General features: G+C 52.9%; 1 protein-coding gene across 13 annotated transcripts in view; it reads left to right on the plus strand.

Annotated features, from left to right (window-relative positions):
- The window catches only part of MYOCD (myocardin), a 219,484-nt gene that overhangs the window by 162,293 nt on the left and 32,847 nt on the right, over positions 1 to 24,344 (plus strand). For 2 of the 13 annotated variants that reach the window (XM_039562416.1, XM_039562424.1), the window contains exon 1: positions 22,453 to 22,840. The exons of 7 other annotated variants lie outside the window; for them this stretch is intronic. In XM_039562416.1, the coding sequence (XP_039418350.1) occupies positions 22,786 to 22,840 (55 nt within the window). In that variant the 5' untranslated portion in view covers positions 22,453 to 22,785. Of the gene's footprint in view, positions 1 to 22,452; positions 22,841 to 22,939; positions 23,601 to 24,344 lie in introns of those variants that run through there. 4 more of the 13 variants (XM_039562423.1, XM_039562415.1, XM_039562426.1 and 1 more) reach the window with 3 other exon arrangements.

Genomic DNA, 24,344 nt, shown 5'->3' on the forward strand with positions numbered 1-24,344 from the left:
ACTGAATGAGCTGAGAAAGGGCCCTTCCCAGCGAGGGCTGTGCGTGTACTCACAATGGCATGTGCTCTCAGGAAGGGAGAAGTCCCCATCCAAACCCCACACGCAGCTGGCTCCAGACCGTACTTCACCTTCACCTGACTCATTGTTGGGTCTCCACTCTCACTGATTTTATCTGCTTTACTTTGCTCGCTTCCTGCCCTTGGGCGATGATCGCCTTTGCTGATACGGGACGGAGACCTGCCGGCAGCGGAGCACAGGGAAGCACAGCGAGATTGCTCTGGGAGCGCAGACACTTCGGAGCAGCCTCCAGAGGGAGATGCCAGCCTGGCTCTGGCAGGAACAGCCTCCCTGAGCGGAGCCGGGCTCCCCAGCTGGGCTCTGGCTCGCTGTGACATCACGGAGCACAGGTCTCCGAGAGAAGGCACCACCGGCACCAGATCCAGGCAAGGAATTTGAGGCAGCTCCAGGAAGGAGGGGGTGCCAGGACTGGAGCCAGCTGCTCCCTGAGCCAGCCCAGCAGCTCCGCAGGGAGGGCAGGGCACCCAGAAGCAGGGGCAGCCATCGCCTCCTTGCGCAGCGCTGTGGCACTAAGGAGAGGCCGCTGCCCCATCACGGGCTGCCCCATCACACACCGCACCTGGCAGAGCCTGGAGGGTCCTTGCAGCTCACTGGGTGCCGAGGCAGAGCTCTCTCAGTGGTGCTGGGCTCAGGGAGGCTCTGGCACTGACTTCACCTGTGCTTGCCTTGCTCACCTTCCCAGCCCCAGCCCCAGCCCGGCCTCCCTCCAGCCCCACAGGGACCCGCAGGCTGCCAGGGAGGTGGTTGGGAGCCTGCTGCCAGTTCCAGGGAGCTCCCGACCCTGCCAGAGCACCCGACCCTGCCAGCAGCACTCTCTGCATCCTGTCCATCACGCAGCCAGCGGGTCCAGCCCCACAACCTGCCCCAGCGCAAGCTCAGCCCCACCACCCCTGAGAGTCTCAGCACTTCACCTCCACCCCAGAGGCACTCAGGGGAAAAGGGGAAGGGACAAAATAGAGCAGGAGGTGTGTCCAGGATTTTCAGGGATACCTCAGAAACAGTTTGCATCTACTTGAAGCAGATAAATAACAGAGATCTTCTGAGGCCAGAGGAAGAAAACCAGTTTACAAGCTCTGAGGTTGTACTACCTGCCTGTAGCCCTCCAGGAGCAGCAACTGGCCTTTTGCAGCCTTCTGGCTCCCTTTCCCTGCCTGGTTTTCCCACAAGTTCTCTGCCACTTTCCGTGCTAAAGCCTCTGGTTTGTGCCAAACCTCATGTCTGCAATGCTGCAGTGCATTTAACAGCCAGTGATTGGGGTTTTGACTCCTCAGGTGGTGAGTCCTCTGCATTATTGTCAGAGAACATTGTGGTTTCAACTTTTTCCAGTCTCAGGAAATTTTGGGGACGGCAGAGAATGGAAACTAAATTTGCTAGACCAAATAATTCTGGTTTTTTTCCTAGTAGAATAAGCACCATATAAAACAGCAGTGACAGTCTCCCAGCTATGCACTGCATGGGTTCAGCAGCATGTCACACTGGGGAACAGCCTTAGAGCAGGATTTGGACCTCAGCTTCTTCCTGGAGCTCTGAATGCCCTGTAAGACATTGCCCCTCAACACAGCAATAATTAATACAATTTACAAAACATTGGGTCCTGGGGGCGCTACTGTGGCTGCTGTCGTGATGGTGTCGGCCACGGCAGGAGAGACCTTGGCAGAAATAACACTGCTGGTGAGATGAATGGGATTGCATCTTAGTTTTAGATGATCTTGGAGTGCTGGAAATTGGCTGTGACATCCCAGCATGAATCACACCCTCGGGAAGCGGGCTTCTGCTCCAGACTGGGAGTTTGGCAACTGGAAACCGTGGGGAAGACCGGAGTGCCGGTCTTATGAGTTTATCATAAGACAAGTCTGACCCACTGAAGTCACTGTGAAAGGGGCAAATGCAATGCCAGGATGTCTCAGGATGGCGCCTGCATGAATGACAGGGACAAAATGATGCCAGGAGCTCTGGACAGACCATGCCTGGAAAAGTGCATGCAGATCTGGTTGCCTGCTTCAAGAGAGACACATTCATTGCTCTCTGGACATAAGTCTGGACATAAGTAAATTCCAGGGATTAAGAAGATCTGTTCCTGACTTTTTAAGCTAAAGATCTTTGCTGGCAGAAGAACAAGTGGGTATAAACTGGTTGTTATGAATTCAATCTGAAAATGAGGAAACACAGTCTGAAGGTCAGGAGTGAGATACAGGAACAGCCTTCCCTACACGCAGTGGAGACCAGTCAAATCCCTTCACAATGGACACAATTCCCTGGAGAATAAGAGCACACTGCTGTGTGTAGGGGCAGGTCCAGCTCCGTGATCCTTTATTTGCAGAAGCAGCTCCGTGTCTGGCTCATCTGGGCACTGGGGATTAGCAGGGCCAAGGAGCTGAGGACAGCTGAAGCAGAGGCTCTGGTTATCGGCCCTTCCTCTGAACTGGTGTGTTTGTTTTGCTGTCTTTCATCTCCCAGCACACCCTGAAGTTCAGTTTTCTCCAGGCCAGGAGCTGCTGGGTGCTGAGCAGAGGCAGTGTGCAGCCAGATGGACAGGGTTAGCTGAATACTCACATTCTGGCTCTGTGGGCCTCAAAAGCAACAAACGGTCTCTCAGAAGTCACCCCCAACCAATCTCTGTACCACACAGCCACACAATGGTCGTTCCTAGGGCAGACAATGTATGTGTGCCCCACGCAGCTCCTGCATTCCCTGCACAGCCCCGGCAAATCTGGGCTTCACTTCCAGGCGAGGAGAAGAGGGTGTGCAGAGGACTCAGTAACAGGCTCAGTAATGGGGAGAGGGAGAGACAAGCACCAGCCACATGGGAACTCGGTAAATCCGTCTTATCACACATCTGGAGCAGGGAAGAGGCAGGAGCCTGACGAGATGTGAGTGGAGGGAAAGAAGGATGTGCTTGTGACACATCAGTGCAGGGTAGTGACAGCTTCTCTCACGCTGAGGAGCTTTTAACCCCCCTCTCCTGGTGAGACCCAGCAAGCCTCCTCACACAAGCACTTGGCAAGGGGGAGCTCAGAGACCCCACAGCCAGAAATCAAGCTGCTCCCCCAGAGCTCTGCCAATGTGCCCTTATTCACGAGCAAAGAGTGGAAACCACTATCCCTCGACTTGGCTCTTTGCTCGTGCTCACATCGTGTGACTGATAGCTTGAATCATCTGCCATTGTTTCTGTTCCCTGACTGGATGGCTTTTAAACAGGACACCCAAAAATACACTCTGGGATGGCTTTTCAGATGAATATTCACTTGGGATTGGATGTGCATGTTTCTGCCTTGCAAACACTTGCCCCAGCGAGGAGCAGCCATGCACGTGCTCACCAGGAACCTCAGCGCTCCCAGAAATCCCAGCTAGCTGGACACCAAGCCATGCTGAGCACACATCTTGGCAAAGCTCCTCTTTTTACTGTGTGACTGGCTCCAGGGGGTGCTGAGCAACTGCTCGGAGCACCAGGGGGTGAAGAACTCTCCAAAACCTGACCTGGTTTATTTATGAGCTTTGTGATCTCTTCTGCACATCTCCCCACGGATGAGGTGTTGCTGTGAGCTTTGTGCTGGAGCTGCTGCCATGACAACTCGTGCCTCTGTACTGTCACAGGCTGCCCAAGCCCCCTGACACTGCCTCTACACTTTTTCCTCTGGGCTCCCAAGCAGAGGTGGAAATCACGGATTTACTAAAGCATTCACAGTCATGGCTTCTCCCTGGGCAGGTGAGAGCCGTGGCTGCAGCCCTGAGCAGGGTGTGCTGCTCAGCACAGCTCCTTGGCTCGCAGCACCTGCATGGCCAGCCCTTGGCTGGGCCCAGGGTGCCCAGCACACAGCAGGAATGCAATGCACGGGCTGCACCAGCACCTGCAGGGAGCAGTGCCTGAGTGCTCCTCCTCACCCTGCTCTGGAGGGAGCAAAAAGGGCGAGGTTGGAAGGTGAAGTCACGGGGCAGTCACACAACAAAGTGTGTGCCAGGCACCCTGCTCTTCTCGCCACCCATCATCTTCATTTGGAAACGTTCCAGTCTGTCTCTCCAGAGGCCTTCAGGGAGCAGGAGCTGGCCCCTGCCACAGCCCTCTGGGTCCTTGCAGGGAGAACAGGGAGCCAGGCACCACTGCATCAGCTCAAACAGGTGATGATAAATCCTGCTCGTCTGGCAGGTGGTCAGTGGTGTGCTGATGGAGCAGGCACAGCACAGAGCTCCTCTCCACACATGGATGGCAAGGAAGCAGAGCACTTCCAAGGAAGAGCTGTATGAGTTCCTGGGAATTGCTGTGGAACATCCTCAGGACAGGCTCTGCTCAAGGGGGGAGTGTGGCTGCCAGGGAACGCGGCGACACGACCGACATGGGCCAGCAAGGAAACCACAAACAGCTCCAACAGCATATCTAGGGACAGGAAACCCATCTCAGGATCTTCCTGGAGCAGCATGGGGGTGCCTCACCACCACTTTTCACTGGTGGATATCTCCTAATTCAGAAGCACTTGGACCTTGAGATGGGTTTGAGCCAACAAGGCTTTGGGTGAGAAGTGGTGGGTGAGGAGGGCAGGTGAGCACAGAGCCCTTGGCTGCCTGAGCACCACCGTGGGCACAGCTGTGAGAGGGTCACTGGGATTGACACTGCTGATCCCTTCCCTCCTGATGTCCTGGCACACCTGGGCATCAGGAGCGTTGGCTGAGTCAGCTGCTGTGGTTTACCCCAGCCCGCCTTGCTGCCCGTCCGTGAAGCTGCCTGCACACAGGGGACAGTATGTACAAACCGGTGCCAGCTGAGCTCCCAGGGCTGCAGGGACAGAGGGAACTGCCCTTTAGCAGGAGCTACAGGAGCAGGTGGGTCTGGGCTGCCTCTGCCAGCATGGGATGTCCCAGGTCAGCTGCTGCACAGAGAGGCTGAAAGAGGGGCCGTGACTCCCCACTTGAGTCACCGTGGCATTTCACTTGGCGCTCCGGGCTGACAGGGTTCCCACTGCCTGTTCCCACAGCCCAAACGCTGCTCAGGGGATCAGCACCTTGCAAACCCTGCCTGTGTTTTCTGCTGAGGCAGGTTTCACTTGCAGGAAGATTCAGGGCAGACTTTGTACCCTGAGTGATGTTATGGGGGCATTCAGGCAGGTGATTCCCTATCCCTGACGCATCCACCCCGATGAGGTGGATCCCTTGAGCTGGCTGAGCATCAAATCTTGGGAACTTCAGATAACAATTTGCAGCAGAGCAGTGCCAGGTCACAGTGGTTGGGTTTTTACTGGAGACAGAGGTGAGGTTCAGTTCTGGTGTCAAAACATCTCTGAAGGGGATTCAATCATCTCTTTCCTGAAGGTGTCTCACTCCCCCTGGTAAGAGGGAAAGTCCCAAGGACCTTTGATTCTCCACAAGAGGGGCTGACCCATCTCAGTGCAGGAGAGGGCTCACAGCCAAGACCCTGGAGCCCAGATAGCTTTGAGGGACAGGGTCAGGCCCTGTCCCTTGCCCCAGCCTTTCCTGCTGCTGGGGTATGTCAGTGAGGAGGATGAGATCCAGATGGGCCTCTGTAGGATGGGCTAAAGATGAGTCCTACACCATGGGACTCCCAACTTGGCATAAATCCTCCAAGGGCTCCTGGTTCTCCACCCTAGTAAACCCTCTGAGATGGCATCATGAGCAGATGGCATGGGAGAATGGGACGTGAATCTCAGAGAATCAGGGCAACACAAATATTTGTGATATTAGAAATAGCTACAAAAATACAGAGCAATAGGAGAACACAATTAGGATTATAATAAGAAATGCATTCCAGAGCTGCCACGGTGCCTTAGCTTGCTTGGGAAGTTGGCCTTGGCATCGTGGCCTCTTTCAGAGATGAAGGAGGGACGATGTGAAATGGAGATGTCTGAGGAACTGACATGTGAGCATCCCTTCCAGATTTCTTCTCCCATGCAAAGGTTTCCCTTTAAAGAGCAAATACGAGGAGGAGACCTCCCAGCAGGTCTCAGTGGGCCAAGGGCATCTTGTTTGCAAAGTCTGCTGATTTCCACTCTGTCTCACATTGAACTTCCTGGTTTTATTTGAAATAATTTTGTTTTTAAAGGTCCTTTTTCTTCATGGGCTGCTCATGAAGGAAAGGGCAGCTTGGTACCTCTGTTTCAAAGCTCTGGAAGGCTCCTGGCCCCATCACATGGGCTGCAGACTGAAACTTGCTGTGCTTGTTGCAGCCACTGAGATACAGAACACAGTGGCCTCTGTACACTGAGAATGACAAAACCAATGGTGAAATGGGAAGAAGGATCTGAAATTTCACCTGGACAGGCTCGAGAAATGGCCAGTGGGAATCTCATGCAGTTTAACAAGACCAAGTGCAAGGTGCTGTATGTGGATTGGGGCAATCCAGACTGGGGATGAGCAGATGGAGCAGCCCTGGGAGAAGGATTTGGGGTGTTGGTGGGTGAGAGCTGGGACCCAGAAATTCCCTGTGCCCCAGGGTGGGCAGCAGGGAGGGCAGGGGGGATTGTGCCCCTGTGCTCAGGTGAGACCCCACCTGCAGAGCTGCCCCAGCCCCAGGGCCCAGCACAGGGAGGAGCTGGAGCTGCTGGAGAGAGCCCAGAGGAGGCTCCAGGATGAGCAGAGGGATGGAGCAGCTCTGCTGGGAGGAAAGGCTGGGAGAATTGGGATTGCCAGGAAAAAAGAAGCTTTAGGATTACCTAATTGTGGTTTTCCAGTGTCTGAAGGGAGCTACAGGAAAGATGGAGAGAGACTGTTTATGAGGGCCTGGAGTGACAGGACAGGGGGGGATGGCTTTAAGCTGAAAGAAAGGGGATTTAGATTGGATACCAGGAAGAAATTCTTCCCTGTGAGGGTGGTGAGACCCTTGCCCATGTTGTCCAGAGAAGCTGTGGCTGCCCCTGGATCCCTGGCAGTGCCCAAGGCCAGGTTGGGTGGAGCTTGGAGCAGCCTGGGACAGTGGAAGGTGTCCCTGCCCATGGCAGGGGTTGGAATGAGATGATCTTTGAGGTCCCTTTCAATCCTATCCATGATTATATGAAATTCACTCCTTCAGGCTGCCACCATGAGCCTGTTAATGTGGCCTGGGCAGACGTGTGCTCCAGAGTTCTGGATGGATGGATTGGCACCGTGTCCCTGCTGCTGGCACCGGGAGCTGCTCTCAGCACTGTTGGGAAGCTGACCTGCAGCTTTTCACAGCAGCAGAAGGACCACGGGAAGATCTGTGAGAACCATTAACATTATTCCTGGTTTCAGCTAAAATTTCATGTCTATGGTTTTTCCTTGGACTTCTGAACATTGCTCCACACGGTTCTCTCATTTCTGAGCTATTTGCATTGCATTGTTCTTTATTTAATTGCTCCGTGTACAATCTGCCATCAAAATACTTTGAATCAATTGGTTTGGGAGGGGCAAGTTCCCTGAATTCCTCTCCACCCCAGCTCATGTCGAGATGCAGACACTGTCACAACCCTACAAAGCCAAATCTGTCTCTTTTCTCCCAGGCTGTAGCCGTGATTTTACCTTGGTCATTTGGCCTGTGGCCAAGAAGGGATGGGAACTGTCCACCACTGCAGCCCAGAGCGGTAACGCAGTTCTGTGCTCGCTGAGGCAGTGATTGTACTCACAGCAAGCTGGGAACCCAGCAGAGCTTTGGGGGCAGTTCAGGTGGTTCCAAGAGTTCTGCACTGAGTTTCCTGAGACCTCACTGCTGCCTTCCCAGTGCCGTGGAACTGCTGGACAACCTCTGCCTGCACAGACTCTGGAGTGTATTCCAGCCCTGGCACGCAGGATGGGAGCCCGTAGGCACTGGCGGGTGTAGAATGGTGTGGATGCATCCAGGATCTGGAGAAAGGAGACCCAAAGGGATTGGCTGTCCAGGACATGGAGGTGGGACTGAGGCAGCAGCCAGCGAGGGGAGGGGTGGTGGGACATGCCTGACATCTTGTGTTCCCAGAGCTTGCTGCCGCCAGCAACGTGCGTGCGGCCGGTCCCACCACGGCCGACGGGTGTCCCCTTGGTCACTATGGCAGTGGTGGAAACACCCAGTAAACCTGCTGACTGACCCCACTGCTGACTGACCCCACTGCTGACTGACCCCACTGCTGACTGACCCCACTGCTGACTGACCCACTGCCGACTGACCCACTGCCCGACTGACCCCACTGCCGACTGACCCCACTGCTGACTGACCCCACTGCCGACTGACCCCACTGCCGACTGACCCCACTGCTGACCGACCCCACTGCTGACCCACTGCTGACTGACCCACCGCTGACTGACCCCACTGCTGACTGACCCACTGCTGACTGACCCCACTGCTGACTGACCCACTGCTGACTGACCCCACCGCTGACTGACCCCACCGCTGACTGACCCACTGCTGACTGACCCCACCGCTGACTGACCCCACTGCTGACTGACCCACTGCTGACCGACCCCACTGCCGACTGACCCCACTGCTGACTGACCCCACTGCCGACTGACCCCACTGCCGACTGACCCACTGCTGACTGACCCACTGCTGACTGACCCCACCGCTGACTGACCCACTGCTGACTGACCCACTGCTGACTGACCCCACCGCTGACTGACCCCACTGCTGACTGACCCACTGCTGACTGACCCCACCGCTGACTGACCCCACTGCTGACTGACCCACTGCTGACTGACCCACCGCTGACTGACCCCACTGCTGACTGACCCACTGCTGACTGACCCCACCGCTGACTGACCCACTGCTGACTGACCCACTGCCGACTGACCCACTGCTGACTGACCCACTGCCGACTGACCCCACTGCCGACTGACCCCACTGCTGACTGACCCACTGCTGACTGACCCCACCGCTGACTGACCCCACTGCTGACTGACCCCACTGCTGACTGACCCCACTGCTGACTGACCCACCGCTGACTGACCCCACTGCTGACTGACCCCACTGCTGACTGACCCCACTGCTGACTGACCCACTGCTGACTGACCCCACTGCTGACTGACCACACCCGTTCCAAGCTGGAATGTCTTGTCCCTCCAGCCAGCCCATGCTCCCACCAGAGCCCCGATGTCAGTCCAGAGATGTTAGTGAGTCTAACTGAGGGCGGCTCCATACAATCCCTCTTAGCCAGTGGTTTTCCTCTGGACAAAACCAATTCCTTTCTGCAAGGCCCTGGAGCCGAGCCCATTGTGCTGCAGTGAGGTGAGACCAGTCTGCAGCGTGGAAGCAAAGGTTCCCCTGTGAGCACAGCTCTGTTTGCTCACAGAACACACCAGCACTGGGACTCTGCCCCTTCTCCTTGGCCCCACACACCATCCAGGAGGAGCATATTTGTTTCTGTCAAGTTTTTCAGCATCCAGTTTAAAGACTGTCTCATTTTCCCTCATTATTCTCCCCAGGGATTCACTTTGCACATTCTTTAGGTGGCATTTTTGTCGCTTGCTTGCACCTTTGAGCACACACACACACACACACACACACTCTCAAACCAGAGTTAGTAATAAATAAAACTATTCCTTTCAAAACAGAAACTCATTCTTGTCAAGATTCCCATCTATAAATACCTCTGAAAAGGACAAGAAAGTTTAGTTTGGCATGAAAATGTGGGTACCATAAGGAATGCCATTTTTCAGTGCTACCAGAACGGGCCCTGCAATAGATGCATGCCATGGATACAAACGTCCTGCCCGGAATACGTGCCTCCCTTGTGCCTGGCTGTGCACTGTGACCCATAGACTGGGCATGCCTGGGAAGCAAAAGCCTGAAGAAAGCTGCAGGGAGCTCCAGGCAGTCTGACTGGACAGGCAACAGTTCACAAATTCCAGAAAAATGCCTTCTACAATGAGGTAACAAGAATAGGAGTCAGCCCACGACAAGGGACACCCCCATCCAGAGGAATTTGACATCTCAGTAAACCCCGTGTGGGAGAGGAAGCAGGCCAAGGAGTGACTTGCCTGAGAGGGACTTCCCTGAGCTGGTGGGTGACAAAGGCAGGTTCCCTGAGCATCTGTGCCAGCCACTGCTCGTTCTCCTAAAGCCTTCTCCAACTTGAGGTGCCCCCATTGCCCCCAGGAGCCGGTGGCCCTACACATCTGCAATGACACGTGTTGTTCTTGGCTGCTTTTCCATCTGCCCTCCAGCAGCCCTTGCCTTCTCCATGCTGTGCCCCATCGCTGCGAGAGCCTACTCTCCACACACTGACTCATCCCTTCCCACACCACATCCCACCTCCTCAGAACCCCACTGCTCCCCAGCCGTGCTCCCACACCCCACACACGTGTAGGACCAGGCTGGAGGCTCCAGGGCACACCTGGCTGGTGTGGCTGTGTTTGTGAAGTGGAAGTGCCTGTCTGACTGGCTGGTAGAACTTCCACAGGCGCGTGGACACCCCCCAAATTGAGCATCTTCTCCGTAACGCAGCAAGAGTTCACCCAGCTTTGCTTCTCCAAAGGGTTCACCCCTTCCCCGGGGTGTCTCTGGCACACTGCAGGGGTCAGAACACGGGCTGCAAAGGACACTCTCATCCCCTGCACTCCAGACACCAAACTGGGGTCTGTGATGGCAGAACGGCCCCTCCTCCCTCTTATCACCTCTTGGGAAGGACCCCATCGGTGGTGGCTGCTGGGGCTGCTGATAGTGAGGTCCTTAGGTCAGGCCATTTCTGAATAAAGCCCCCTATCTCAACTCAAAATCCTTTCCCATTCTGGGTTGTGAAGCCATGTCTGGAGACTCTGAGCACTCTGGGCAGGAGACACATTTGGCTAATCTCTGGCTGTGGCTGGCTGCTCAGAACACAGCTGACACCTGTCAAAGTGATAGCAGAGGTGGCTTCCCAAAGAGGCCTGTCCTCCAAATCCTCTGAGGCTCACGGCAAGTAGGAGCCAGCACCCCTTAGCCCTTATCTCCCAGCTCTGCTAAGAGGAACCTGAGGTGTGTGAAGGCAGCTTTATCTCCCAAAGTGACAAAATGATCCGAATAAATAAGCTACCGGGTTGGGGAAGGTCCCAGACGTTTCTGGGACATGTTTGGAACCACCACAGCCCACTGCTGAGCAGGGAGGAGCTGATGGAGGAGTGGTGTGTACTGCCAGTGCAACCCTTCCTCACACCCCACAGAGGACAACAGGACCAGGGCACGGATCCAAACCAAAACCCATTGGAGGGCAAGGTGATGTAGTCTCATCCAGAAGCTGTCCCAAAGGTGTTCGTCAGGAAGATGAGCCACATCCCCCTGGGCTGGAGGTGTCACCCAGAGAACTCCAATGTATTTCCTTCTCGGTAGAATCTTGTCTGCTCCTCCTGTCCCGAGCATGAGAACCAGCCAGGTGTCCCATCAGAGGGAACAGCTCTACCACGCGCCTCTGGACGGAGATGTGGGTGTTGCTGACCTGCTCACCAGGCTCTGCACTCTGAGGGTGACGGACGTCAGCCCACAGAGGAATCCAACCACAGAGGACGGGCAGTACCGTACCAGAGCCGTCATCTCCCTCTTTTAGCTCTCTCCCAGCTGCTTCCCTCCTTCTCCCGTACGAGGGAAACTGGTGACCAGAGCCCCAGGGTCAGGGCCATACTCAGAGGAGCAGGCAGTCCTGCCATGTCCTGATTATGTCATTGGAAGCCAGAAAGAAAACCAGGTTTTTTACATTTTTTCCCCAAATGTCATTTCCATTAGGTCGTCTGTTTCAGCCAATTTAAGCTCTCAGCAGAATTCCCACCAAATTTTATATCAACTATTTTGGGGTAGGGTTTAAAAAAGTGAAAGAGTTTGACTAATTTTAAACCCAGTGTTCCCGAGGGACACTTAACAAAACACACAATGTCTAAAAACCTTTGCCGTTTCAAGGAGTTCAAAATAACATTCCAGAAGGGATCTTTAGAAAAATGTTCCTGCACCGGTCCCGTTCCCCGCCGCTGGGCTGGGCCGCCTCCCTTTAATATCCCACATTTGTTTTCCATTTAGTTATCAAACCTACATTAAAATAAAATCTCAGAGTAAATGAAATCAAACTAACCTGCCTCCTTTCATTTCCAGAATATTTACGGCGCATTAAAGGAGCAGAGCCTGTCTATTCCCATTGCCAGGGGGGTCAGGTAGCTCATGAGCTGCCCCTCTGAGCCCGTGGGACGGGGCCAGGGCTGAGCACACCTTTGCTGTCCCTCATCCCACACCCCCATGCTCTGCACCAACAGCCCTGAAACCACTCCAGGAGAGAAGTTCTGGGGCTGTGCCTGCCACCCCCACTGCGATATGGAGGCAGCTCAGCTGCCACTCGCAGGGAATCCATAAATCTCATTTTGCACTAATCCAAGGACTCTGTGAAGCTCCCTCTGTACCTTTTGTCTGGAGAAACTGGATGTGTTTAGAGATGGTTTTATTAAAAGAGGCTTGGAAGGAGTTATTTAAATCACCCTGCTTGGCAGCCTGACAAAATTACCTGTGCTGAGCCCAAAATAAAAACTCCCTGTCACTTGCAGAACCCCTACCTCATATAAAAATCAAAAAAACTTTCCTCACTTGACAAAAAAGTACGTGTTTTTTAATTACTGCTCCCCTCACTCACTATTGCCCCTTTCTCACCCTTTTGCCCAGGTTACCCAGTGCCAGGGCTGGGGTGCTGGTCCCCAGCTCAGTGGCAGGTGGCTTTTTTGGGGGTTAACACCTGAAATTCCATGTGGGAATGAGCCTCATGTTTGTACCACGTCGCCAGCACCATTCTGGTGATGGCAGCCCTTTGAAAGTCATTTTACATTGTCTCGATCTGTGAGGTGGGGAGTGATAGTGACAATATTAGATCTTGGGGAAGGAAGATTTATTTTGTCTAGTTTAATGCTAGTTTTCATAGTACGGATGGCCTTGAACTCAAACATTTAATTTTTAGCTTCTTTTTTTTGCATAAAAGAAACAAAAATTAAGAATTTATATGAGTCATCATCTGCCCAGAGAGCATTTGCTAAAATATTAACTGCACAAGTAGCTCAATACAAAGATTTCCCTCTTTCCATGAACAGCAGACGACATTTCTTTTTGTCAGCAAAGATATTTCAGATTTATTGAAGCATAGTAGGATAGTCTGTGTCCCAAACATACAAACAAAACTATAAATAGTTCAGGAAGATAAGAAAAGTATCTTACGTAAATACTGAGCCTAAAATGAATACAGAATCCAGGAATCCTTCCTTGCTCCCCAGTATATTTAACATTTCCAGATGTGTCTGGATGACCAGTTTGGGATTAGGGGTCTGAAGCTGCATGGCGTGGAGCCCACTCCACTGAGACAATAAGTTGGAATAAATGTCCTACAGCACATCCACTTTTCTACAGTTGTCCCTGTCCTCAACAAGTATTTGCTATTTCATTACCGAGACAGTTTTCACTGGATTTTGCCTGTCCTGTAGATCATCGTCAGGCAGTTTCTTTTTCTTAGTGTGGCTTCAAACTCTTTCACCCCTTTGGAGCACCTGCTCCTGTGGTCTTCACTCTGAACAGACTTGGGTGTTGCAAGGGCCTCAGTGATCTCCACATTATCTTGTCCGTGATCTTGGCCAGGAAAAGCTGTCACATCTTGCAGCCCGTGACTTTAGACGAAAGCCGAGCTCCACGTGCAATTCTCAGGCAGCCCAGTGGGGAAGGACGAGTGCAGCTCCCACAGAGCGCAGAGCAGAGCAGGGCTCAAGGCATCCCCTGCACAGGGAGGAGCTGCATCCCCCAGCCAGCTCGGCTCAGGTGTGGACTTCTCAGAGAGTCTCTTCCCTCTTAACCGGAGATGTGAGGCCCTGAAAAACCCCTTAGTACTTTCGAGGAAAATGAAAAGAGAAAAATAATTCGTTAATGTCTAAAAAGAAGTTAGTAAGAAATAAGAGATCATAAAACAGGCACATTTGGCTCATTTTCCCTTGGAACTTAAAGGCTTTTTAGAGAAGTGTGTAAAAGGGTTTTGTTTCCAAGAGTTTCCCCTTCATCTGCATTTGAGGGGCAGACCTGTGTTTATACAACATTTCAGAGACCTGTCCCAAGACCTTCCCTGTGTGTTCCCAAGCCAGCAGCAGGCAGCTCCTGTCCCCAGTGCTGTGATGTTTTCTGGTTGCAGAGCTCTGGCCACAGGCACACACAGCCCATGTTTGCACTGCTCGGGCTCCAGCAGCACCTCTACTTCTCATCAGTAAGGAAAAAATCCAAACATAAATATTAGAAGGTTATATAGAGCACTGATTTCTATTTTTGTCATCTTTAAAATAGTAGGTAAGTCCCGTGGTTATATCCAAGTTGGCCCAATTCCTCTTTTTGTTTGTTTGCAGTTTAATTATCTTGGAAGAAATTTGCTGGTGATTTTGGGTCTCTGCTGCAGTGCTGTGACAAAGTTTGTGCCTGGGTTACTCGTTTCCAAGTCTGTGTTTTGCAAAGCTTGGCACCTCCATATCCCTCCCCATCAGGGGGAGTTTCAAAGTCTCTGCTTTCTCTCCTGCTTGAGCAGCACAGACTGAGGGGAGGCTTGGGGAGGCTGCTGGAAGTGGGGCCAAGCACCAGCTCTCCCGGCTTCCCAGCAGCACAGCTCCCATCGCTGAGCAGACAGTGACTGGTGGAGGAAGACACTCAGATACCCCAGGAGGAAAGCTTGTGAGGGGGATTTTGGCAGCAAAAGCCCAGTGCCCTGTGGAGAGCTGTGGGGGGAATGGGGTCCTGGGGAAGCTGGCAGCTCCCGGGCTGGGAAGGCAGATGCTGAACAGACCCGTGCGTGAGCGGAGCTTGCAGCAGGCGCTGCCGAGCAGCGAGCCAAGGTGCAGGACAGTAGCAGCCTGAAATTTTATAAATAAACAGCGCGTGCAGATGGCAACAAGCAGATTCCTGCTCCTGCCCCAGGTCTGCGTGGCTGTGCAGGATGAGCTGCTCCCCAGGGCTGCTGTGTGCTGTAAGCATCCATCGCCCCAGCAGCTCTGCTGGGTGCCCTCACCACAGCTCACCGTCCTCCTGAGCAGGCAGAGCCCTGCAGAAGTGCAGATCCTCTGTTTTTCAGCAGTGTCAAATGTCAGGAGCAGAGGTGGGAGAATTGGGCCAGAGAAGGTCCATGTGTGAGGGGGCTGGCTCCTGTTCTGCCCCAAAGCACCATGGCCATGCTCATGTACTCCTGCCAGAGCTGGGCTGAGGGGACACTGAGGAGCAGCAGTGAAAGTTCTGGGCTCAGGTATAAGGGCTAAACAGGGAAAGGGCAGGGCACTCAAAGTGTCAGTGATGGGGCAAACATCTCCATGAGAACAGGCCCCAGGGAAAAACAGAAGAAAGTCCTGTCCTGAGAGCACCAGGTGGGATCAGTGTCTGTACATCCCTGAGGAACTCAGCTGAGTCCAGAGGTCACCTGGGTGGGGCGGGCTGGCAACGCTGCATGCACAGTCCTCCAGGAATCCGACAGCTTGAGTGAAATTTGGGATCCATCTGCACCCTCTTCCATGGCCAAGGCAGGCAAGCAATGGCATAAGATTCAGGGAAATAATGCATCTAATCCGCCTGAGTAATGCTAATGCAAGCCTCTTGATTAGTGTTTAGAAACCAGGCAAACAATTGATTTAAAATAATTGGTAAATTATGATTAAATAAAAACATTTATACAAAAGAGTTTGTCATTGATATGGTTAAATAAATATTTGTAGAAGTAACTTATACTTGGCCCTGTGCCTGGGCGATGAGCTCTCTTGGGCTGGCTGTGGTTTCATTTTAATAAAGACCAGAAGGCATTCCAGGAATACATAATGCTCCCAGCCCATCCGATGTATATCTGGGGCTTTAGCTCTGCTCGCCACTAACCCAGGCCCAGCTTTGCTTTGTATCCCTGGCTGGTGCTCGTCACACCCCTCCCCAAAACACGCTCCTTGTTTAGGGCTGAGCCACCAAACAAGTGGCTGTGCCGAGGGGGCTCCGTGGGCAGGAGGGAGGGATGCAGGCAGGAGCATCAACGTGTCCCCTGTGGTGGGAGCAGGGATGGGGTGCTGCAGGCTGCACTGTAGGGAAGCCTCGAGCTCTGGAGCTGCTGCAGGGCTTAGAGCAACACAGCTCTTATCTGGGCCTGCTCGGTGGGAGATTTCCAAGAGCTTTACAGAGGGGTTAGCCTCATTACGGCCAGTTAGAGATAAGGAAACCCAACTGAGACGTGACTTGCCCATAGTCCTGCTGCAGAGGGAACAGAAGCCAGGTCACCCCTGGCCAGGCCCTGTGGAGCCTCCTCAGCTCTTGGTGTGCTGCAAACTCATCCCCCTTGGCTCCACAGCCTGGCAGTGCCTGCACTGCCTGGGCAGCCAGCTGCTCCACGGACCAAAGGGACTCGTGCAGCCCCTCTGGCACTGCCAAGCGTCTCTGGAAACACCCATAGAGTGAAGAGTGAGGGGGGACATAGGTCAGCAAAATGGGTTATCTGGGGGCCTGGGGGTGATACTGGCACTGCCATTGCTTCTCTCCCTCATTTCCAGCCAGCCTCCAGTGCTTGGAGCAACCAGACCAGGCACAGAATGCTTCCTGCCTGCACTGGCCACCCAGAAAGCAGCCAAGGGCTCGTCACTGCTACAAAACACACCAGCTTGGCCTCGCATGTTCTTCATTGCCGTCAGCACTGGTCAGGCAGCTGCTGCCACCAGTCCAGCCGGCTGGGAAGTCCTGCTTGCAGGGACATCACCCTGGCCCCAGCCTCACCCTCCTCATGCTCTGGCGGAGGCTCCTGAGCCTGGGGGTGAGGGCTGCCCGGAGGGCATGCACATTTGGCTGGCAGTAAAGGCAGGAGAGCCAAGCAGTTCCTGCACACAGCACCTGTCCTTTCCCCAGGACAGGCCTGCAGGAGCACACCCTGCAGCCTGGACAGCACGCAGGGCATATCCAGCAGCATGGCCTGGGGGTGTGAAGGTGTGCTTGGACCCTTGCTGGGGTGAGCAGTGGGGCTGGCTACGAGAGGAAAGACACAGGCAGCCAGCTCTAGGCTTGGTTTGCACCGTGCATGAGGCCAGGTGGAGGGAGGAAGTTCCTGCTTTGCTGGGCTGCAGCATTTGAGGCTTACCCCAGGCACCTCTGCAAGGGGAGCTCAGCACCTGGGAGCATCCTGCTTGTGGCCCGAGACATCAGAACAGCCGTGGGTGTGAGCGAAGTCCCTTGAAGGGAGCAAGTCCCCAGCTCCACTGGGAAACCATCCCCAGAATGTCATCTCCAGTAGATTAAAATAGAAATTTGCCTGTCCCGGCTGTGAAACACAGAAATTCACAATCCCACTCACTGTACTCCGCCCTCAGTTGTGCTGGCAGGGAACTCACAGAGCCTGTCCCCAGTTCTCCTCCCCACAGGGACAGGGGAACCAGATCCTCCACTGCCTGTGAGTCCGCACCAGGGCCGTGCTCAGGGCACGCAGCGCTGCCGTGCTGGACCTCCCACCGTGGCCAGTGCCCTGACCTTGGTGTCCCACCACAGTCATGAGTCAGGAGGGAGCTACTGGTATCTCCCATCCCATATCCCATGCCTCTGGACAGCTTGGGCTGTGTCTGGCCTGGCCCTTCCCCCTGCTCTGCATGGGACAGAGGAGGTCCCTGAGTGCCTTGAGCTCCTGCCAGCACAGCCCACTTGACCTGAGCACTGTGCTCCAGCCAGCGACCCCATGGAGAGCATCACCCCTCCCGCTGACCTCCCCAGCCTCAGACCTTGAGCCTTTAACTCTTCCCTCACCTGCTCTGATCCCCTCTGCCCTCCATCCCGAGGCTCCTGGAGCTGATGGAGTGGCTGCCGCCACCACTGCTGAAGGACCAGCCTGTGTGTCAGGAGTGAAAATCTGCCCGGAGCCAGGGAGTCAGGGATGAGTGCCAGTGCATGCCCTGTGCCTGCAGCCTGGAGCACACGGCGAGGGACAGGCAGGGACATGGGACAGCCTCCAGCACAGTGCCCGGCTGTGGCAGCTCTCCACACTCACTGCGCATCCCTGCTCGGTAAACACAACAGCCAGAGTTCTACAATCAAATATTTATGCTAGCAAAAAAACGTTTTACATAATCTTTAAACAGCTATGTCATCTCCCTATTTGCATTCTCTGATCTTTCTGTTTTGAGTCGGGATTGGAGAATTTGGTGTATTTACAAAGAAATAAATATTATGATGAAAACATCAGGCAGCTTAATAGTAGCTTTAGGAAAGTGCAGAAGTATTTTTGTGTTCATGTTGTCAATTGCATAATATCTTCTGGACCTTCATAAATTGAGGGACCTTGCTTGGATGCTTGCAGCACTGTGATAAATAGTTCACAGCTCCAATTCAAGCGAGGCTGTCTGCTGTCGGAATGGGAAGAGTTCATGACATCTCTGTCATAAATTCTGGCCCTCAAGCTCTGTGAGGAGATAGGGAGGGGACAGACCACTTAAAATCTGGCAGACAGTGGCAAATTCAGGATAGTGGAATGTTGCTGTGATGGTGCTTACCAGGTGCTATCAGAAGTGAAGGATTGGACCATCCCTGCTCACAGCTCCCTGACCAAAGGAAATACCATGCTCTGGGCATGTCCTGAGCTAGGACCCAGCCAGGATCTTTCTGAGCTACCACCTCTGCTTCACAGTGGCAGAGACGCTGCTGCCTTGCTAGCTCCAGCTCAGAAAGCCTCTGTCTGTCCCAGGTCACGGAGAGGAATATCCTGACTGTTTGCCATGTGAAAGGCACAGGACCGCTTTTCTGTGCAATTCACTCCCAGGTAAGTCTCAGGCATGCAAAGAGAAGCTGATTTCTCTTCAGGCTCCTAAAGGCCATGATCAGCAGCATGGCTGGAGTTTTGCTGGGGCAGTCTCAGAGCAGGAGGTTCACATCTGCCCTGAGCTCAGCCAGCTGCAGTGATCCGCTCATGGGCAGCTCACGTGGCCCTGTGAACTCCCGAGAAATTCTTTCTCAGGAATTTCTCTATCACAACGATGACATCCTGGCAGTAGGCATCTTCAAAGGATGTCCAGAGGTCTTTGTGAGCCTTGGCTACTGGTTTCCCTGTGATACCTGCCCTTGGCTACTGCCCTGTACTCAGTTTATCATGGCTGTATTGGGTACAAATGGAAGAATGGACTCCTCCTGAGAAACATATTTGTAAAAGCAACTCTTTTTCCAGCCTTCCCACTCCTTCAGGATTCAGAGTTATGCCAGGCTGGGGACATTCAGCACTGTGTGTGTACTGTGCCAGTGCAGCTGTCCCTCCCTGTGGGACCTTGGACACCACAGCTGCACAAGCACGCAGCAAATTATCACTACTCTGCTCACGGGATGGGGGAGTCAGGGTTGGGAGTTCCTACCATCAGATCTGTCTTTCCAGAACATGCTGTGAAGATTCAAAAAATAAGGCCACGGCAGGAGGGGTCTTTTCCAAGTGGAACTGCCAGGTGCTAGAGAAAAGAAACCAAAGCCAAACCAGTCTCATTCCTCCAGGAGAGGACAATCTGAGCAGACATGACTGGCAGGATACCAGGTTCGGGGAAATTCCCCTTCTTTGGCACGGACACTGTCACACACTGACCCCTCCAAGTCCCCAGAGGGGTTTTACTGAAACTTCAGCTCATTTGGTTCTTTTTCCCATAGTTGCAAATCTACATATGAACAAACAATCTGCTTTAAAATAAATCAGTCCCATAAACAATAGGGTGTGTTGGAAGATTAGAAGGGATGGCTTCCTGGGATCTGGTGAGCAGCACAGAGCTGATACCCTTATGGCTCTGGGGTGTGACTTCTCAGTTCAAAGGAATTCCCTGCCATGACTAATTTATTCTGGTATTTAAGGCTCACTCTTTCACTCACTGCAGTCAATACGACCCAGTTTACAACAGAGGTGCTTACAGCAGAGCTGGGAACGGGGAATGGGAAGCAGTAGTGGTCTTTGCAGCCTTTGGGACCTTTGTGCCTGTTTCACCTTCCAGAGAAAGGTGGTGATGCAGCTGGTGGTGAGGCCCTTTTCAGAGCTGAACAGTGATTGTGGTGCAGACGCAGCCAAGACTCGAGGGTTGGGCACTGACAACTCTGGAAACTCATGAGGACCTTGTGGGGGGATAACTATTCCTGGGCTACCTAAAGCAGGCAGCAGCCAGGCAAATGGCTCAGTATCTGCGGTGGGAACTCAGTGCCTGTCCTTGCCTCATCTGGGGTTTATGAGAGACAAGTTTCCTCTGTTTCCTGGTGGGAACTCAGTGCCTGTCCTTGCCTCATCTGGGGTTTATGAGAGACAAGTTTCCTCTGTTTCCTAAGGACACCAAGAGTACATGTGGTCAGGGCTGACTCTCACGTAATGACCATCACAGGGAAACACCAGCTCTGGCCTGTGAGTTTAGCAGTTGAGCAATTTGCTGAGATGAGTCAACAATTTAGAGCTTGTTAGAGGTTGTGTCACCTCCTAAGAGAGATGTACCTCCATCCCCTACTGGTGTCCCCTGAGGGGAGGGAGGGAAGGAGGAAGGAAGGAAGGAAGGAAGGAAGGAAGGAAGGAAGGAAGGAAGGAAGGAAGGAAGGAAGGAAGGAAGGAAGGAAGGAAGGAAGGAAAGAAGGAAAGAAGGAAAGAAGGAAAGAAGGAAAGAAGGAAAGAAGGAAAGAAGGAAAGAAGGAAGGCAGGCATTAGGAACTCCAAAGGGAGCAGGGATACCTGAGTGGAGCTTTGGCCAGCAGGAGCAGTAAATCAAACAGGAGTTTGCAAAGCAAAAAAGTACAAAAACCTGAAGTTTGAGACACACGGTGTCAGCGAGTCCTGCCTTGTCCTTGAGCTGCTCATGGCATGGTTCTGCTAGGTGGTGGAGCTTGTTTCAGGACAGCAGTGATTGTGTGGTTAAAACCATTAGAGAGGACATTTCAAGTACAGTGGACTAAACATTAGGAAAAATTAGTAAGGAACAAGACTCTGGCCACCTTGCTAGACAATACAGTAGAACTCTGTTTACTAGCTCAGCTCAATGCTTGGAGAACAATTTATTTAAATCATCTCTCCCCTGCCAGTCATTAAGGAAAATCCACTTCATCAGATGTAGCATGAGCAGGAAATCACATCCAGCCCAGGGAGCTCAGTTCTGGACAGCCTCATTAACCTCAGCTGTCAGGTAACCAGCAATAGGCCAAGAGGAAATGGTCTGAAGTTGTGCCAGGATTTAGGAAAGATTTCTTCACTGGAAGAGTGTTCAGGCATTGGAACAGGCCACCCAGGGCAGTGGTGGAATGGCCATCCCTGGAAATGTTCAATAAATGTGTAGATTAGGTGCTTAGAGACATGGTCAGTGGTGTGCTTGACAGTGCTGGGTTGGCAGCTGGACTTGATGATCTTAGAGGGCTTTTCCAACCTAAATGATTCTGTGCTTCCATGGTTCTATCACACGGACGACATGAGGATGAGAGATGCCAGGAGATGCCTGCAGCATTGGGACGCTGATGAATCAGAGCCTCTGGGGCCATGAGTGTAGAAGCCTGAAAATTCCTATCCCCAACCCAGTTTAGGAGTACTTCCCAGAAACCATGGGATTAAAATAAAATTTAAAAAAAAACAACCAAAACCCAACCCAAACAAAACCTCAAACCAGTCCTGAAATACTTTTATGACGTAGAGGGAATTTAGGCAGCGTCCTAGGTGAGACCCATGTGTCAGGGAAGCTGAGGTCTGTCCTTGACTTAGTTTGGTTTGTACCATTTACACTACACGCTAAAAGGTGCCAGCAGATCATCCACTACCTCACGTGAACCAGATGTGGGCTTGGGGAAGGGGAGCCTCAAAGGGTCTGTTTTTCTTTATTTTGTGTGCTTGCAGTCAGCTTCTCTTCTCTGAGAGCGTCTTTGGTAGGCGGGGAGGGATCCTCCATAGCAGCAGCGTTCTCAGCCTCCTTGGCATCGCTGTGGCACAGGAAACTTCGAGCCGAGGTTTAGCCCTGCCCCGTATATCCCGTGTCAGCGTGCCACAGCACGAGAGGACGTGTGCCCGGGTGCCTGCAGCACACGGCAGCATCCCAGGTGGATAACCTGCGGTCCAGCCCCGCGCTGGGAAAGGTGTGCGCCGAGCAGCACAGCTCTGGGCACAGCTGGGACGCCCAGGTGACACACCTGAGCACACCGAGCTCAGTCCCTGGCCCCGGAGAGCAGCGCAGCCGCGTCCTGTGCCCCCCTGACGGGGAGGGCATCCGAGGCAGCGCTCCGGCGGAACGACCGCCCCAAAGCCGTCCCCCGGCCGGGACACTTGTCCCGACCCCAGCCCTCCCCTCGCCTTTGGGAGCTGAACCCCCCGGCCCCGCTGCGGAGCCGAGGTGCGGGGCCCGTGTCCCAGCACGCTGCAAAGAGTTAAGCCCTGGCTCTGTTGATATTTCCAGCGGCTCCCAAAATCGGCTGAGACGGGGAGCGCCCGGATTGGCTGCGTACGGCCGGTAGTAATTAGTATCAGATATCAAACTTCTGTCTTTGCTAAGACCCTTTCCGATAGTCGCTGCTCCCCGCTAGACGATGACATCAGCCAGGACACCCAGCTGCTGGTAGTAAACTCCGGGCGGGAGGAGGCTCCCGCTGGCTCCACGTTAATTAGTTCAACACAGCACAGGGGGAGCAGTTGGTGTCTGTGCAGGGTCAGTGCTGGATGGGACCAAATCTTACAAAGCCACTTGCTGCTCCTTGCCAGCCGGCTGTAAAAGCACCCAGAGAGTCCAGGAGAGCTGGATGAATCCTGAGCACCAGCCACGGCTTGGTCGGCTTTTCCCTGTGGAGGAAGTTAATGGTTTAAGTGAGGGGCGTCTGGATCTGGTCCCTGAGTCACCATGACACTCCTGGGGTCTGAGCACTCCTTGCTGATTCGGAGCAAGTTCAGATCAGGTAGGGAAAACCTTGAGATTTCTCTTAAAACTTCTCTCTCTGTCACGCCGCAGCCACAGACTGTTTTGCATTAAATGTTCGGAAGCAGCATGTGAGCAAAAGACTCGAGGGGTCGTAGAGCTGTCACGGCTTTGCTCTTACAGAGGCTGTTCCACAAGTGGAGAGACGCATCTTCCTTCCTTCCTTCCTCTCTCTTGCTTTTTTCCTCCTGGTTTTTCATTGTGTTTGATTTATGTCTGTGGTTTATTTTGGTAAAACTGCAGTTCCCGCTTCTCCTTCTCTGGCCCTGCTGTGAAGGATTTGGGCAGGAAGCCAAAAGGGCATCTGGGATAAACAAGGTGCCTAACGCCGTCCGTATATTCCAGGTGCTCTTGCAGGTCTGTCTGGGATAACCACGGAGAGGACGGGCCTGACACTCTCTCTGACAGGCAGGCAGCCGAGCTTGTTCCATTAAGTTGTGACTAATTGGAGAAAAATGAATTTGAAGAAATGCGTCATTTTTAGAAGTAAAAATAACAAATGGAACATGAAAAGTATTTAAAGTGACATCATCAGAGAAATAAAACCAGAGGCACACAATTGATTGCCGCTCGCGGAGGGCTTGCAAGTAAAACATGCCTCCAGCTCATAAGTCAGGGGAAGCACCGGGCAGGGGCTTCTCCGAGGATGTTCAGTGAGTGAAGGTGAACTATGGGACGGTGGCTTCTAGATCAGCCCCTCTGCTGGACGTTCATGCCTTTAGTCACTGGCTGCATCTATAGTAAGTATGCTCTCTTTGGGAGTGGGTATCCTGACTCGTAGTTTTTTTAATGATCACAACATACTGCAAATTTTAACAGCAATGCCAAAAAAACGCTGTCAAGGTGCTTTCTCTGACCTTCCTAGAGGTGAAGTTCTCCCTGGGAATATTATCTGTGAGGATGTGCAGATAAATCAGCTGCGTGTGCCGTATGGGAGGCTTTAAATCCAGACAGGGCAGTCACGTTGGAACATGCACCCGGTCTGGCATGTCACCCACGCCGTGTGTGTTTTTGCCTCCTTACTCATTGTAGATAATGAAATGGGAGATTTATGGTACTGATGGGAGACATGAGTGGTGTTATCAGGATCTCTTAGATAGCTGGGTGGTCAACTTGAACTTTGTTTTCTCAGCAAATACAAAGTTGGCAATTGGCTGAAAACCCCAGAGTGTGTGTGCAAACACAAGTGTCCTAGTCTGGCTGAATTATACAAAGCCTGGGTCCAGGTCTTTGGTGTGGTTTCCATATCTCTCTGATCTTACATTTCATTAGATTAAGTCATTCCTTAAATTTTGTTGGTATATTATGGTACACTGCTGTTCGTTTGAAAAAAATCTCAGTCTGTAACAATTCCTCCAGCATGTACAAAGCAACACTGCCACCTCCCTGAGGAGAGGAGGACGGGCTGTGCATTGTCCCTGCATTCTTTTCAAATGAACCAGGATTGTTTTCAAGGCTCATTTCTGGTTTATTTGTAAGCTGGC

Source organism: Corvus cornix, chromosome 18 (assembly GCF_000738735.6).
Source record: "Corvus cornix cornix isolate S_Up_H32 chromosome 18, ASM73873v5, whole genome shotgun sequence".
NCBI lineage: Eukaryota > Metazoa > Chordata > Aves > Passeriformes > Corvidae > Corvus > Corvus cornix.